Below are 14625 nucleotides of genomic sequence, written 5' to 3'. Positions count from 1 at the left end.
TAAACTTAAAGAGTTGAGAAAATGAGATGTGTGTGACAGCGTGTCATGTTCGTCAGCGGCGGATCTTAAAGTGACAGCAGCCTAATAAACCAGTTGCAGTGATGTCTGTCATTAATGTTAATCAAAGAATAAAGGTAACAGAGAAAATTGTAACTTTAATAGGGATTAATCTATATTTCATTAATAATTTATAGACCATAGTTTTTAAGACTGTAAAGTGTTTGATAACTTTGATTCAATTTATGTGTATTGATTATATATGAAGGCCACAGGTAAATATGACTTTCATTATAATGGATTTATGTAAAGATTGTTCACTTAAATTAAAAGTTATTTTTTAAGTCTCATAAATGTTGAAATTGATAGCTTTCAATTATACTGTAATGTTGAATGTCTATCATTAATGAGTAAGCGCTCCGTCAGATTGTTATAGTAACCCACCTTCCTCTGATAAAGCTCCTCTGGCGTGGTGGACCTCAGGCTGACCAGGCGGTAGTTCTTGATGACGGTACGCGGACGTTTTCTGGGAGGGGCGAAACGTTCCATCTCAGTCACATAGTACAGGCCCTGCTTCACATATCCAAAATAACGTGCCTTCGCCGAGGACTCTTCGTCCGAGTCGGAGTCATCCTCTCCATCGTCCTCATCCCCGGTCATGCTTGTCTCCAGACGAGAGCGCTTATGGGCCAGCTTTACCTCACACTGAGAAAACAAAGGAATCAACAGAGAGAGATTAAAAATATTTGGTTGGCTGATTCAAGGACAACGAATAGGAACTTTCCAGAACAATCCTTCGATTATTTCAGAAAAAACTAAATGAGATTATTTTGATTATTGACTTGGAAGACTAACAAACCCTGTTTCTGCAGGACACAACACATTTTCCTGGCAGCAACTGTTTGTTTCTCCCTTTCTCTCACACTGAAAAATCTATCAAACAAACTTCACACAGTCGACACCGCAGCTGTGTGCTGCATTTCCCTACGGAGTGAGGAAACCGTCAACCGAACATACAGCCAGAATAAAACCCGACATCTCTCTCATGTTCTCACTCTCCTTTTCCCACCCCTCTGTACTCGCCTCCAGGTTCACATCTCTCTAGCTGTGAGAGCTTTACATCAGTGGAAAGCACCAAAAAACAATGAGGTGGAGACGGAAGAGATGCGTTTTTTTTTCTTATCAGAGGATGAGGAGCAGTAAAGCACTTTTATGATGATGGCCTGAAGATAGAGAGAGAGTGTCTGAATAACACGACTTCCTTTACAAAAGTAATTACTGCCATCAGCGGCTACAAATGAAAGACTGCATTCTGGATGGAGAAGCACACTGTCACTAGGACTTAATCATTTTAAATGAGGGCTTAATAATGTAATATAATAAATGAATATAATAGAACAAAATATAAAAGTTTGGGTCAATAAGTGTTTTTAAAATGTTTTGTGGTTTCTAATGCATGACCAAAAATGCAGATCTTGTGAAACATTACAACTTTAAATAACTTATCTCTTTAGATATACATTTTAAAATGGGATTTGTTGTTGTCATGGCAAAGCTGTATCACATGATCCTTCAGAAATCATTCAAACTTGCTGATTTGGTGCTTTTTTTTTTCAAGATGACAGCATCTATTTGAATTAGAGTTTTTTGTAACAATGAACGTAATGTTCTTTACTGTCACTTTTGGTTGATGTAATGCATCCTTGTTAAAAGTATTAAATATGGTATTATATTAGGGAGAGGACTTAAGCAGGATGACAATCCAAAACTAGTTAAAATGAATAACGGCGTGTTTTTTCACACTGTTTTTTTATTCAAATCCAGGATATTGAAAGGAGGGTGATAGGCTACTTATTCATTTTATGTACCAATTACACAACAGTATTTTAATATATACTGTATATATTTTATTAAAACATTTTAATACATGAAAATTGGCAATATTTCAAGTTGAGTTTATTAACTGTAATAATCACATTTTTATCAATTAAACTTTTCTATAGCGATGCTGGTTTAAACTCACGGGACAAGGAAGGATCACAAAAACCAGCATTCTTTGGGAAACTTAAAGGGATAGTTCACCCAAAAATTTAAGTTATCCCATTATTGACTCACCCTCAAGCCATCCTAGGTGTATATGACATTCTTCTTTCAGACTAATACAGTCAGAGTTATATTAAAAAATGCCCTGGCTAATCCAAGCTTTATAATTGCAGTGAATGGCAGCACAAAATTTGAAGCACAAAAAAGTGCATCCATCCATTATAAAAGTAATCCACACAGCTCCGGGGGGAAATATCCATATTTAACACATTATAAAGTAAAATATCTAGCTTCCGGCGGACTACCGTCCATATTCAACTTACGAATAAAACGTAATTGGCACGATGATAAAGTCAGACGTAACGTAAGCATTTTGAACTGCGAGAGGCGCTAGACTTTCTTCGTAAGTCGAATATGGACGGCGGTCTGCCGGAAGCTAAAATGTTAAATATGGATATTTTGGAGATGTGCGGATTACTTTTATAATGGAAGGATGCACTTTTGTGGGCTTCAAATTTTGGGCTGCCATTATAAAGCTTGGAAGAGCCAGGACATTTTTTAATATAACTCTGATTGTATTTATCTGAAAGAAGAATGTCATATACACCTAGGATGGCTTGAGGGTGAGTAAATCATGGGGTAATTTAAATTTTTGGATGAACTATCTATATAAAAAGCGGTATTTATTATGTCAAGAGTCGCAAAAAGAAAAGATTAATGTTTCTTAATTCTATACTGTCAGCAAAATCATCACAAATATATCAGGAATATTCAATTTTCGACACTGGTTAAAACTGATAAATGAAGAAACACACACCTCCAAACTGAGGAAGCCCCCATCATGGGCTGAGGTGACTCGCGGTGATGGTTCAAACCACTCACAGGACTTGCCGAGTAGGTTTTTGAGTGTCCGCACAGAAGACACAGTGAGGGCCCCAGAGCAGCGGGCTAAAATCAAAGCGTTCTCACTCCACCAGCTCACATCTAGCAGATACTGATGCTGCTCCTTATCTGAGGAGAGCGAGAGAGACAGGTGTTGAGAACACCACAGAAAAAAAAAAATCTGAATATCATAAATAAAACATTTCACAGACATTCATTCATTTAAAAGTCACCATTCCACAGCTAAATGTAATAGATGATTTAGAAGCATCATTTTCAAAGAGGAAACGGGGGGGAAAAAGCACAAAACGAGGACAAGCAGAAAGACAGGCTTTATGAAAACGTGTGATCTAAACCCACAATCAAAATGTCACTGTCTGAATTTAACGCCTCTCCACAAAGACACAAGACGCAGGGTTTTATTAAAGCATTCTTCTCCCTCCTACCCCTCTGTCTGGACTCACTACATAATTAATAGTGCTAGGTAAGTGTAGGAGTAGACACATGTCTATAGTTGAGGGTCCGGCTACCTTTTATCTTCTTTCTTTTCTCCAGCGAAGTCTTCCATTCCGGGTTGATCTCATCAAATCCCGGCTAAACAAAAGAGAGAGCAAGTAAGAGAGGGTAAAAGGGGGATAGCTGGGAGTGTTTTTTCCTGAATTGACAGAACGTATGCTGAACTCAAGTGGTGGGTAAATAAGTAGAACATAGCAGCATGACATCTGAAGTCTGAACTTCAAGTGCTACAAAGAGAAAAAGAGCATGCATAGACAAGAACAAACAAATAATTTGATGACATTGTTAAAAGGTGTGTTCATTTCCAGCTGAGCCCAGGAAAGCGATGTTTTAAGCTGAAACATATACTTTTTTCCCCTGTTTTCTTCTCCCCAAGCTTTACACAATGAAATGTTGAAAAATTGAAAGAAAAATATATTTAAAATGATGTACACTCACATGAAATGAACTCCAGCCATATCAGTAATCAAAAGCGGTTTTATTCTACATAAGGGTCACCTCAGGGGGGCGGCCATCCTGGAACCACATGACTAGCTGAATACTACTTTTATCTCTAGGGGAGCCCCAATTCACATACTTATGCACCATTTCATGACATTTTGTAATATAAATAGTGCAAATAGCGTGAACACACTGAAGATTCCAAACAGAAAAAGTACTTTAAATACCCGGATGATGCCCTTAATTAACTGAAAAAAACATGGACACTCAACTAATCGCAGATTTAAAGGATTAGTTCACTTCAAAATGAAAATTTCCTGATATTTTACTCACCCCCCATCTCATCCAAGATGTTCATGTCTTTCTTTCTTCAATCGAAAATAAGTTTTTTGAGGAAAAACATTCCAGGATTTCTCTCCACCATTGACTTCCATTGCAACCAAAATGTTGAAGGTCCAATGCCGTTTCAAAGCGTTTTCGAAGGGCTTCAGAGGCTCTGCACGATCCCAGACGAGAAATAGGGTCTTATCTAGCAAAACGATTGGTCATTTTCAAAAAAAAAAAAAAATTTTACTTTTTAACTTTTTAACCTAAATTACTCATCTTGCGTTGCTCTGCGCTCGCCAGTGATTGTGCAATCACGTCGAAAACGTCACACTAGACCTAGGCGGAAGCACCGTCCCCGTGTTTACAAAGCATTCGTGTGAAGACTAATACAAAAGGTCCTGTAGCAAAAAACAAAAACAAAAGGTAAAACATCGATGTCGGATGATTTTAAAGTTCAAGATGGAGTGTTTTTTGGTAAAGGCGTTTGTATTAGTCCTCGCACGTTCACATGGGGCGGTGCTTTCGCCTACGTCTACGTCTAGTGTGACGTTTTCGACGTCATTGCGCAATCACTGGCGAGCGCAGAGCAGCGCAAGATGAGCAATTTAGGTAACAAAGTATATTCATTTTAAATTTCTCTTTTAAATGACCGATCGTTTTGCTAGATAAGACCCTATTCCTCGTCTGGGATCGCACAGAGCCCCTGAAGCCTTTCAAAACTGCATTGATCACTTCAACATTTTGGTTGCAATGGAAGTCAATGGTGGAGAGAAAAATCCTGGAATGTTTTCCTCAAAAAAAGTATTTTCAAAAAAAGACATGAACTTCTTAGATGAGATGGGGGTGAGTAAAATATCAGGAAATTTTCATTTTGACGTGAACTAATCCTTTAATTACGTAGGAGAGGGGCTATCAGACTGCAATGTTTAACGACAAAATAATAAACACTATGGGCCCTATCTTGCACCCAGCGCAATTGACTTTGTACACCGACGCATGTGTCATTCCTATTTTGCACCCGCGCAAAGCGCGCTTTTCCCTCCACAGAAGCACGTCGCTAAACTAGTGAATGAACTTGCGCTCCCTGAGCGGTTCAGCGCAAAAAAGGAGGCGTGTTCCGGCGCAAACAATCCCTGGTGCTATTTTGCTGTTCCATTAAACAATTGCGCCACTGACCAGAAAAAACCTAGTCTAAAGTCAGTGGCGCGTTGTTCATTATGCTATTTTAAGGGCGCATGCTTGACCATAATGTATAGCGTGCACAACGCGCATACACTTTGCTCATGTAATCTACACAGATGCAACAGTTATTTTTGCAAATCATAAATTGTTACACTAAAAAAAATATTAACACATGAGATGACGGAAATCATTGTGGTGTGCCACGAAGATGTGAAAAAATAGGCATAAATCTAGCTGACAAATTATTCAGGCTAATTGTAATAATTAAGGATAAGACCTGTTTGCCCAATAGTGGCAAGACATATATGTATATAAGGACATCTGACAAATTGGTTTGTCCGTCAAGAACCAGGAAAAAAAAAATCGACTGAAAAACTGAAAAAACTGAAAGACTGAAAAAAAAAAAAAGACTGTGAAATCACCTTTACCATAATGTACAACATTACAACTTCACTTCTCTGTCTTTCACTGCTCTTACAAGAACATCAGTCTCCTCGGCTGTGAACCGCTCCTGGCGTGCGCCTGGTAAATACGCCATAATAATAGCAATCCATAATGGAACTTGCGCACCTGCTTTTAAAGGGAATGTTGGATGACGCTCGGATTGGTTTATTCACGTTACGCCCAAACCACACCTATGAATAATGAAGCTACTTCAGACCAACCCATTTTAGATTTGCGCCGGGCGCAAGAGCCATTTATCCCGCCGGGAAAATAGCAACAGCGCCGAGACCCGCCCACAAAGTTACTTGCGGTTCGCGCTTTGACACTTGCGTTTCAGATCGTTAAAATAGGGCCCTATATGGTTGAGTCATAGACCGTAAAAAAATATGGACGACGCGACTTAATTCGCTTCCGCTGAAGAAAAGTAAAAACCTCCAGAAGACCGAATTTATGATTTGGGACCGAGTCTGTGCAATAGTTACCTCGGGACCGGAGTCTGCGCAGTAGAGAGCAGGAAGTATAGCCGCGATATCAAAAGCCCCCCCACACGCTCGCAGATGCAGAACAAATCATTGTGTCGGTGTGAAATAAACAGTTACGGAAATGTAGAAATTAAAGCTAAAGCTCCACACTTTAAATAAAATCAGCGTGATAAAAACTTCCAAAAATGACAGAAAACATCTTTGGGAAAAATGTATATGAAGTGTAATTTGAATGTTTAGTTTGTCTTGCGTCCATTAGAATACACGGAGGGGCGGGTGTTATAACCTATACTGGGACTAAACTCCTGCTCAGAGCTTAACTCCACCCACTGGCAAATTTTGAAAAATTAAGGGCGTGGTGAGCTCGTGCTAGGGGCGCGGATAGTGAGCCGTTGGAAGTACCATCCTACGTCACGATGTACCACAACGTCCAATAGGAAAATTCAACTGCAGTAGCCACCGTTCAACCTTAAGAGGGCAGCACTTTGGCGGTTTTACACCATATTTTATAGAATTAAAACACTTTATACTCAAATGTCAAAACATTTACTCAAATCAATGAACAGCATTAATAAAGCCCCAGTATTACAGATCATTAACTAAAAAAAGTTGGTTTAGGGTTTAGTTACCCTTTAAGTTTCTAACAGGAGGACTGCAGGTTTGGGTTGAGTACATAGTGCGTAACTACATAGTGTATAAGTGCAAAGTGTATAGAGCGTCATTTGGAACACAACTTGTTTGAGAAAAAAATATATACTCATGACTGCATTTCTACAATGGCATTGGTAACTTTTTTTTATGGGTTGCGTAATGCTTCACACCACTAGGTGTCAGCATAACAAATTGCTGAGTACACCTTTAAAGTCAGCGTGACATGAAAATTGCTGTTGTTGAAGACAGTTGTGTGCGTTTAGGAGTGTGACTATTTGGCAGGCAAGCAAAGTGTTTGAGAAACCTGTTTAAAAACAGCAATGATTCCATTGATTAAAATAGTGGTACAGAAATGTATACACTTCAGCGTTATGTATCTGAAATCGAGCACACACACACAAAGTGATTTTATTACTTGTTCCTCTTGTTTCCAGCTGCCTTTCAGCTTGAATGATGGAATATTCCAGAGACTGAGACTGCCAGAGAAGTGGATCACAGCCAGCACTGTGCCATCAGGAGACAGACTCATTCTGAACACGCCATCCTGAGTAAACATACACGTTCAATTAGGCATTACACAATTTATTCAGAGTTTTTAGCAGAATGAAATTGAGCTTTGGCATTTTATTTTATTTGGTGCCATAGTGTCCCAGAGAGACAGGAAAGAATATGGCAAGCAAAAACTATGACTGAGCAACATAAAAAACAAATTAAGTCACCTGTTCACTGTTATGCCTGGAGAAAAGTCGAAAGCTGGGCATCCTGAAGAATCCTCGCCTCTGGGACTAAGTAAGAAAAGGAAATGATAATTCATAACTTCGATCATGAATATCATGGATGCATTTACATACGAATACATTTGTAAATCTTGCTGAAAAATTCAGGTTAAACTAGTAGCTGGTTTATAACTGATCCAAGATGGTAGACAAACTTGGACCAGTAACAAGATACCAGTTGGTCATACCATCTTGATCAAAATGCCCTCTGGAACATGCATGCTGACCAAACTAACTAAAAATCACCAACTTGGATCAGCAAGAAACCAAATAAATATGATCACCTAGAGGTGTACCTAGATTTTCTATGGAGAAATATTCATTCTTTGGTAACTATATAACTGAAAGTGTTGCTTTTCGGATGATGCATTTTTAGTCTTTCACAGACCTTTCAGCAACATGTTTAAGGTGTGCGAGAGATCATGTTGAGTTTTCAAACTGAATACCCACCCACCATGATCTCTCACACGTTCAATATCAAGCCAAGAGCCACAGAACTAAATAAATAATTGAATATTAAATAAATATGAAGAATACCAAAACAGGTTCCACCAATTAAATCAGAACATTCTAGAAGTTTCTTATTTTAACTATGTGCATGAAGTCATATCATTGGACATATAAGAAGCCTCAGCAGAGTCAGCACTAAAGCTCTTATTAAACTTACAACGCAGCTTCCAAAGCTTACTACATAAAACCTTCACAACCTTCGAAAACCAGAAACGAGCCAGAAACGAAACCAGGTTTGTGAAACACAAAGAGCAAAGTGAGATTGTGTATTCTGAGCAGCAGTCAGTGCAGAAGTGTCTTTACTCCTTGAGATATATCTGTTTTTACAGGGGTAGAGCAGTCCATACAAACGAAAGGACTAGAGAGTTAGTATCCTTCTTATAAAATCCAATACAAAAGCAAGAATTGAACAAACTTGGAGTTAGGAATTTGTTGAGGAGAGATGTGCTAATAGCTTTAAAAGTGATCAAACTTAAAATTTTCTACTGGTAGCTGATAGAAAATATTTTTTTCTTAATAAACTTGCATTTAAGCAATAACACAAGCCATAAATAAGGGCTTTTTACCCTTGAAATAGTTAACCATGGGTCATTCTAAACCCTGGGTAAACGGAATCCTGGGTTATCTTTATTCACGTTTCACACTGCTCATGCGATACCCAGGGTTAACAGTTAATCCTGGGTATTCATAAGCTGCTGTTTCACACTGCACAAACATAAACCCCGGGTTAAAGTCCTTATTTGCATATTAGCGGTGTCAGTGTTACTGGCTGGACAAACGCAGCACATGACCCGTTTACATAAAGGCTCTAGCATTGTGCCTCCTCATATTACACATTGCTGACTGAAATAGTTTTTTTTCTGAGTGAACTTTTCGAATATAAAAAGGTAGGAATGAAACGGTCTCATCACTCCAATTGTCATGTTTTCAATCGACGTTTGACAATTTTTCCTATCATACGCAGAAACGACTGTTTATTTACATCACGCGGTCATTCCGTGACGGCACAAAAGCGTGTGAATATAAGGCATGTGATTGGTTGTTGGTTGCTAAGCATTTAGTTGTAACATTCTAACGCTGCATCATTTCACACTGTACAAGTTTGGCACCGCAATGCAGAGTTAAAGGGATAGTTCACCCAAAAATGAAAATTCTGTCATAATTTACTCACCCTCAAGATGTTCCAAACCTGTATGAATTTCTTTGTTCTACTGAACACAAAGGAAGATTTTTGGAAGAATGTTTGAAAACAAGCAGATCTCATCAGCTATTGATTACCATTGCATTTTTTTCCCCACTATGGAAGTCAATGGCTGCCAAGATCTGTTTGGTTACAAACATTCTTTGGGTGTTAAACCCACATTTAAATTACAAGTCTGAAACACTCCTTTACCCAGGGTTAAAAGAAGTGTTTAGGACAACAATAACCCGAGGTTAAGCAGTGTGAAAAGCCCTATAGGGACCAGAATATTATAAAGTCTGTAGGAGGCTCTTTTGACCCCAGAGCATCGCATAAAGCCCACTGCAACACGCCAACAACCACTCAAAACACTTAGCAACTGTATATCAAAATCACCTAAACCTGTAAGCAATACCTAAGCAACCATTCAGAACACCCGAAAAAAGCCCTAGAAACGACTCATAAAACCTAATGCACAAGCAACCGCATTGCTACATGCTAATAATCACTCAAAACACCTTAGCAAGAACCATATTGCAACAACCTAGGCAAAATCATAGGAGCAGTAGAGAAAACCCAAGCAATGCCCTAGTAAACTAAGAAAACCTAATAAAAATCCAAGCAACCACATTGCTACATGCCAACAATCACTCAAAACACCTTAGTAACTGCATAACAGCACTTGACAACCAACCACAACACCCTAACATCAAGACAGTTCCACTGCTATTATTTTTTTTGTCTTTTTCTCCAGAGGAAAACTAGAAAATCAAAGCCAATGATCAGAGACCTGAGATGCCCGGATTGTTTTGTTTTTGTGAAAGAGTGCAGGTCATGGATGCTGTATCATTAATATTTCCTTACATGTGTATGTGGAAAGACTCACCGCAGTAATGTCATCCTCATAACTGGTGACCTGTTTATAGTGAGGTGACCCTGACAACACCCTCCATGCTGTGATCCCGCAACGGCTCGCCCTGGACTTACCAATGTCTCCAGACTCACACCCTCCCACCAACAGCAACCTGACAAACAGACAAAACACATCAGCAGCATGAGTCAGAGGAAAAAAACACACATCACACACAGAGCACCTCAACCCACTTATGAGGCCAAAGTGGTCCATGAGGGGCTGGTAAAACAGGAAAAGGATATAATCTGATCTAGACACAAGCGAACAGCACATATAAATAAATGCACACACACCCCTCTTCACACTATATAAAGACTGCCCCCATGTGGCAGCTAATGTCCTAACTATTTTTTCCTTAAAAATCAATAAGCACTGCCTAAAACTCAAGCCAGAGTGAATTTCATTTCAAACATGTATAGTGGGTATAAAAATAAAAATAAATCACAAGTGTGATCCAAAGGTTGGGTTATGCTAGAGAAAAACACCCCTGTGACAGTCACACACACACACACACACACACACACACACACACACACACACACACAATAAAACAGCTTCGAGATGGGGGTCTCACCTGTGGCCAGGATGATATATTGCAGAGGTAATGCCATTGGAATAGTGAGCAGAGAAACTGAAGGTGTGATTCTCTTGAAAACCCTGATTGGTTCCAACACTGAGAGCAAAACAAGAACAGGAAATCAATGCATCAACATTATAATAGTCTTTACCAGGCACAATTAATAAAACCCGGTGGTTCAAGAGAACAATCAATTAGATGCAAGTGTAACAGAGGCCAGATAGTAAGAGAAACGCTGTCAGAAATGCCAGTTTGTATCCCACTCTTAATGGTGCGAGTAGAATCAGAGGGGTTACATTGGTGCCGTGACCCAGATGAATGAGGTAGTTATATAGCGCATTTCCTATGTACTGCTTTACCCAAAGCACTTTACAATCATGTCAGGGGGTCTCTCCTCATCCAATACCAGTGTGTAGCATCCACTTGGATGATGAGATGGCAGCCACAGTACAACAGCGCCAGTGCCCTCACCACACACCAGCTACAGGTGGAGAGGAGAAAGAGTGATGGAGCCAATTAAGTTGATGGGGATTATTAAGAGGCCATGATTGATAAAGAGCAATGGAGGGAATTTGGCCAGGGGCTACACCCCAACTCTTTTACGATAAGTTCCATGAGATTTTTAATGACCACAGAGAGCCAGGATCTCGGTTTAACATCTCATCCGAAGGAAGGTGCTTGTTACAGTATAGTGTCCCTGTCAGTATACCGGGGCATTAGGACCCACACAGACCACAGGGTGAGCGCCCCCTACTGGCCTTACTAACACCTCTTCCAGCAGCAACTTGGTTTTCCCAGGAGGTCTCCCACCCAGGTACTGACCAGGCTCAACCCTGCTTAGCTTCAGTGGATGTGAGTGAGGTTTAGGGGGATGAGTGTAACGGAGGCCAGCTAGTAAGAGCTGTGCGGGTAAAACCTCATTCCCCTGGCCACTAGACACTACAGGCTGTAGTCTTAAGTGTCCTTGTTAGCGTGCCGCCTGCCTCCTATGCCAGACACGTCGATTCGAATCCGGTTGTGAGTGGAAACAGAGGGGTTACATTGGTGGGTTTTTGATTGCTTGGTCAGGCCAATTGTTCTGATTCTTACTTGTCCTGCCAACATTTTCACTGGTCCAATCACACAAGGCATATTTTACATGCGTTTACCATTTAATGTCAAGCCTTCAACAAACAAACAAAAATCTAATCAAATCAAAATAGCTACTCGCTCTGCCAACATTTTCACTGGTAAATGTGTCAGGAAGAAATATTTAATAATTTTCCACTTAATATTAAGCATTCAACAAAACTAGACCCAAACCTCAAACTGATCTGTGGCCATCGGCATCATGTTGAGCTCTGCGCTGAAAACGTACACAGTTCATTTAGCGGAAATATTTAAAGTACAATATGTTGATTAGCTGTCCTGATAAGAAAGGCCATTGAAGTTTGCATGTTTGAATGGTTTCAGAGAGTGAAGGGTAAATACAATTAGAAATAATTTGAGTTTTGTGAGTTCTTAAAGAGTGAGTGAGAGTCAATTTTGTTTCTCAGCTTTGCATCAAAAATGCTCTTGCAAGAACCATCTAGTCCAACGTTAGTCCAACATTTTTAAATGACTGAAAACTTCCTCAAAGTAACGGAATTACAAACACTTCCATTTAACAACATGAAGGAGGGAACGGGAAAGAGCTTTCTTCAGCGCTTCAAAGCCTACAGCCAAGTTTTTGAGGAGAATAAAGCACATTTTTTCATGGGTGGAAACTTTAAAAACTTGAGCTGACTGATTAAACAAAGAATTACAAATTGGAAACTGCAGGCAATTTTATTAATACTCAAAACTAAGCCTTCCCCTCAGTACGGAGATAAACACAAGAATGCAGGCTTTTGAGTTTAGTTGCAGAATATCTGGCCCTGTAAGAATCAAAGAGAATTAGGTTAGAGAGGATCTGCAAGCTTCTGAATCATCAGAATCATCTCTGATGGCCTTGTTCCAATATCTTTCAATGTTTGATCCATGTATTACAACACAAATATTCTACTATCTATCTAACATCCCATAACACTCTTTAAACACAGTGAGAAGGATTAGTGCTTTCTTATCCTCCCATATCCTCCTATATTCTTGACAATTGGCACAAAAAGTCACCCATTGCAACTTAATTACAATTCAAATGCCAGGATAAACAAAACAGCATAAACCCAGCAAATCAGATTCTAGCCGCTCCATATCTTTGTCTGCTTGAGACTGTTATCTAAAATACAATTGTCGCATTTTATATATAAATATAACAATAACTTAAATATGTACATGCATGTGTTTGTATTTATATATACATAATAATTACACACATACACATGTATATATTATGTAAACACAAACTTTTATTTTGGATGCGATTAATCACGATTCGACAGCACTAGTTTAAACGTTTTTTCTGTGAAAAAAAATTCTTCAAGCCGTAAAATAGCTTGCATGTAACTGTACACCCTTGCTTCATTTAGTATACGCGGAACCATGAATATGCAAATTATCCCCGCTTCCACTCACTCACATGCTCAGAGATCCACTCGCTCAACTTTACTCAAGTTACTGTAGTAAACGCTGCACAATGGTATCGCTCTTTACAATGTCGGATACTTAACGGTAATTATTATGATTAGACTACGTTATCAAACAGCTAATAATGTGTTGCTAATGTTACACAATCCATGTTCCTGTTTGCCATCTCAGCATCAGACAGCTGACTTCTAATAATCAGTATCCTTAGAAACACTTTTAACAACTTAGAACATCAGTGGAGAAAGGCATATAGTTCATAATAACATTGTAATATACATCATATAAAAAAAAAACATCGGACACATGTAGCAATATAGCGGGTGAATTATGTATATCAACAGAAAAATAAACCGGGATAACCTGGCTTCTCTTAAGACTCCCGTGCTTCACAGCATAGTTCATAATATGGTAAAGCCCGCCTGCACGTTGACGTGATTGGTTATAAGGTAGTTTGTGACGCAAGAAACACCGCCGATTTGATTTTTGATTTCATTCCGATTGACGTGGTTACATGTAATTTTTTTTTCCCAATTGTGCTATTAGTCTGGTTACGATCATTATTATTGATTATTAAGGTCCATGTAAACACAGCTATTGATTTTTATACTTCCCTTTATTTAACTTATTATTTACAAATATATATATATATAGCTTTTTTTGTTAATTTTTAAACCATTGTGTGCATATTTGCATTATTTTATTTCATTCTACAAAATATTTTTCAAATCAAAAGTTTAGTCTTAGTATAAAACCTTGCTCTCCACATACCTGACCAGGTAACTCTTGAGCTGACCGCTGTAGGTGATGACCAGCAGCTCTGCTGACCACTGGGCACTGGCGGTGTATTCCAAGAACATCAGACCGGCTGCTGCATAGCTAAAGTCTCCCGGGAAGCTCATGGCCTAGAGAGACAGACAAAAAGGAAGACATCAAAAAGATGAGGTAGAGATGGAAGCAGAGTTTGAAAGTGACAAAAATATATGGAGTCTTACAGGTCATTACACACAGAGACTCTTTGATAGAGAGAGGGCATCTTGTGAGACTAATCTAATAGTTTCTGACAGAGAGATGGAAGAGTGTAGAGTAATGCGGGGGAGGATGAGAGCCAGCAAGAGAGAGACAGAGAGAGAAAGGGCCAGCAATATACTAACGGAGACCTC

General features: G+C 39.1%; 2 protein-coding genes across 2 annotated transcripts in view; one reads left to right on the top strand and one right to left on the bottom strand.

The window, feature by feature from the left end:
* drc1 (dynein regulatory complex subunit 1 homolog (Chlamydomonas)) overlaps positions 1–14625 on the top strand; it is a 548506-nt gene that overhangs the window by 200764 nt on the left and 333117 nt on the right. The gene's annotated exons all lie outside the window — the stretch shown is intronic.
* The window catches only part of nbas (NBAS subunit of NRZ tethering complex), a 262104-nt gene that overhangs the window by 237558 nt on the left and 9921 nt on the right, over positions 1–14625 (bottom strand). Inside the window, exons 8-15 of the mRNA XM_079831768.1 lie at positions 14234–14367; positions 10919–11017; positions 10318–10456; positions 7685–7750; positions 7381–7509; positions 3453–3516; positions 2858–3051; positions 442–702 (exon numbers count right to left, since the gene is read on the bottom strand). Coding sequence (XP_079687894.1) covers positions 442–702; positions 2858–3051; positions 3453–3516; positions 7381–7509; positions 7685–7750; positions 10318–10456; positions 10919–11017; positions 14234–14367 — 1086 coding nt within the window. The remainder of the gene's footprint in view (positions 1–441; positions 703–2857; positions 3052–3452; positions 3517–7380; positions 7510–7684; positions 7751–10317; positions 10457–10918; positions 11018–14233; positions 14368–14625) is intronic.

Source organism: Gobio gobio, assembly GCF_949357685.1.
Source record: "Gobio gobio genome assembly, chromosome: 12".
Taxonomy (NCBI): Eukaryota; Metazoa; Chordata; class Actinopteri; order Cypriniformes; family Gobionidae; genus Gobio; species Gobio gobio.
Note: the sequence above shows the minus strand (reverse complement) of the source record. Positions and strands in the feature narration are given on the sequence as shown.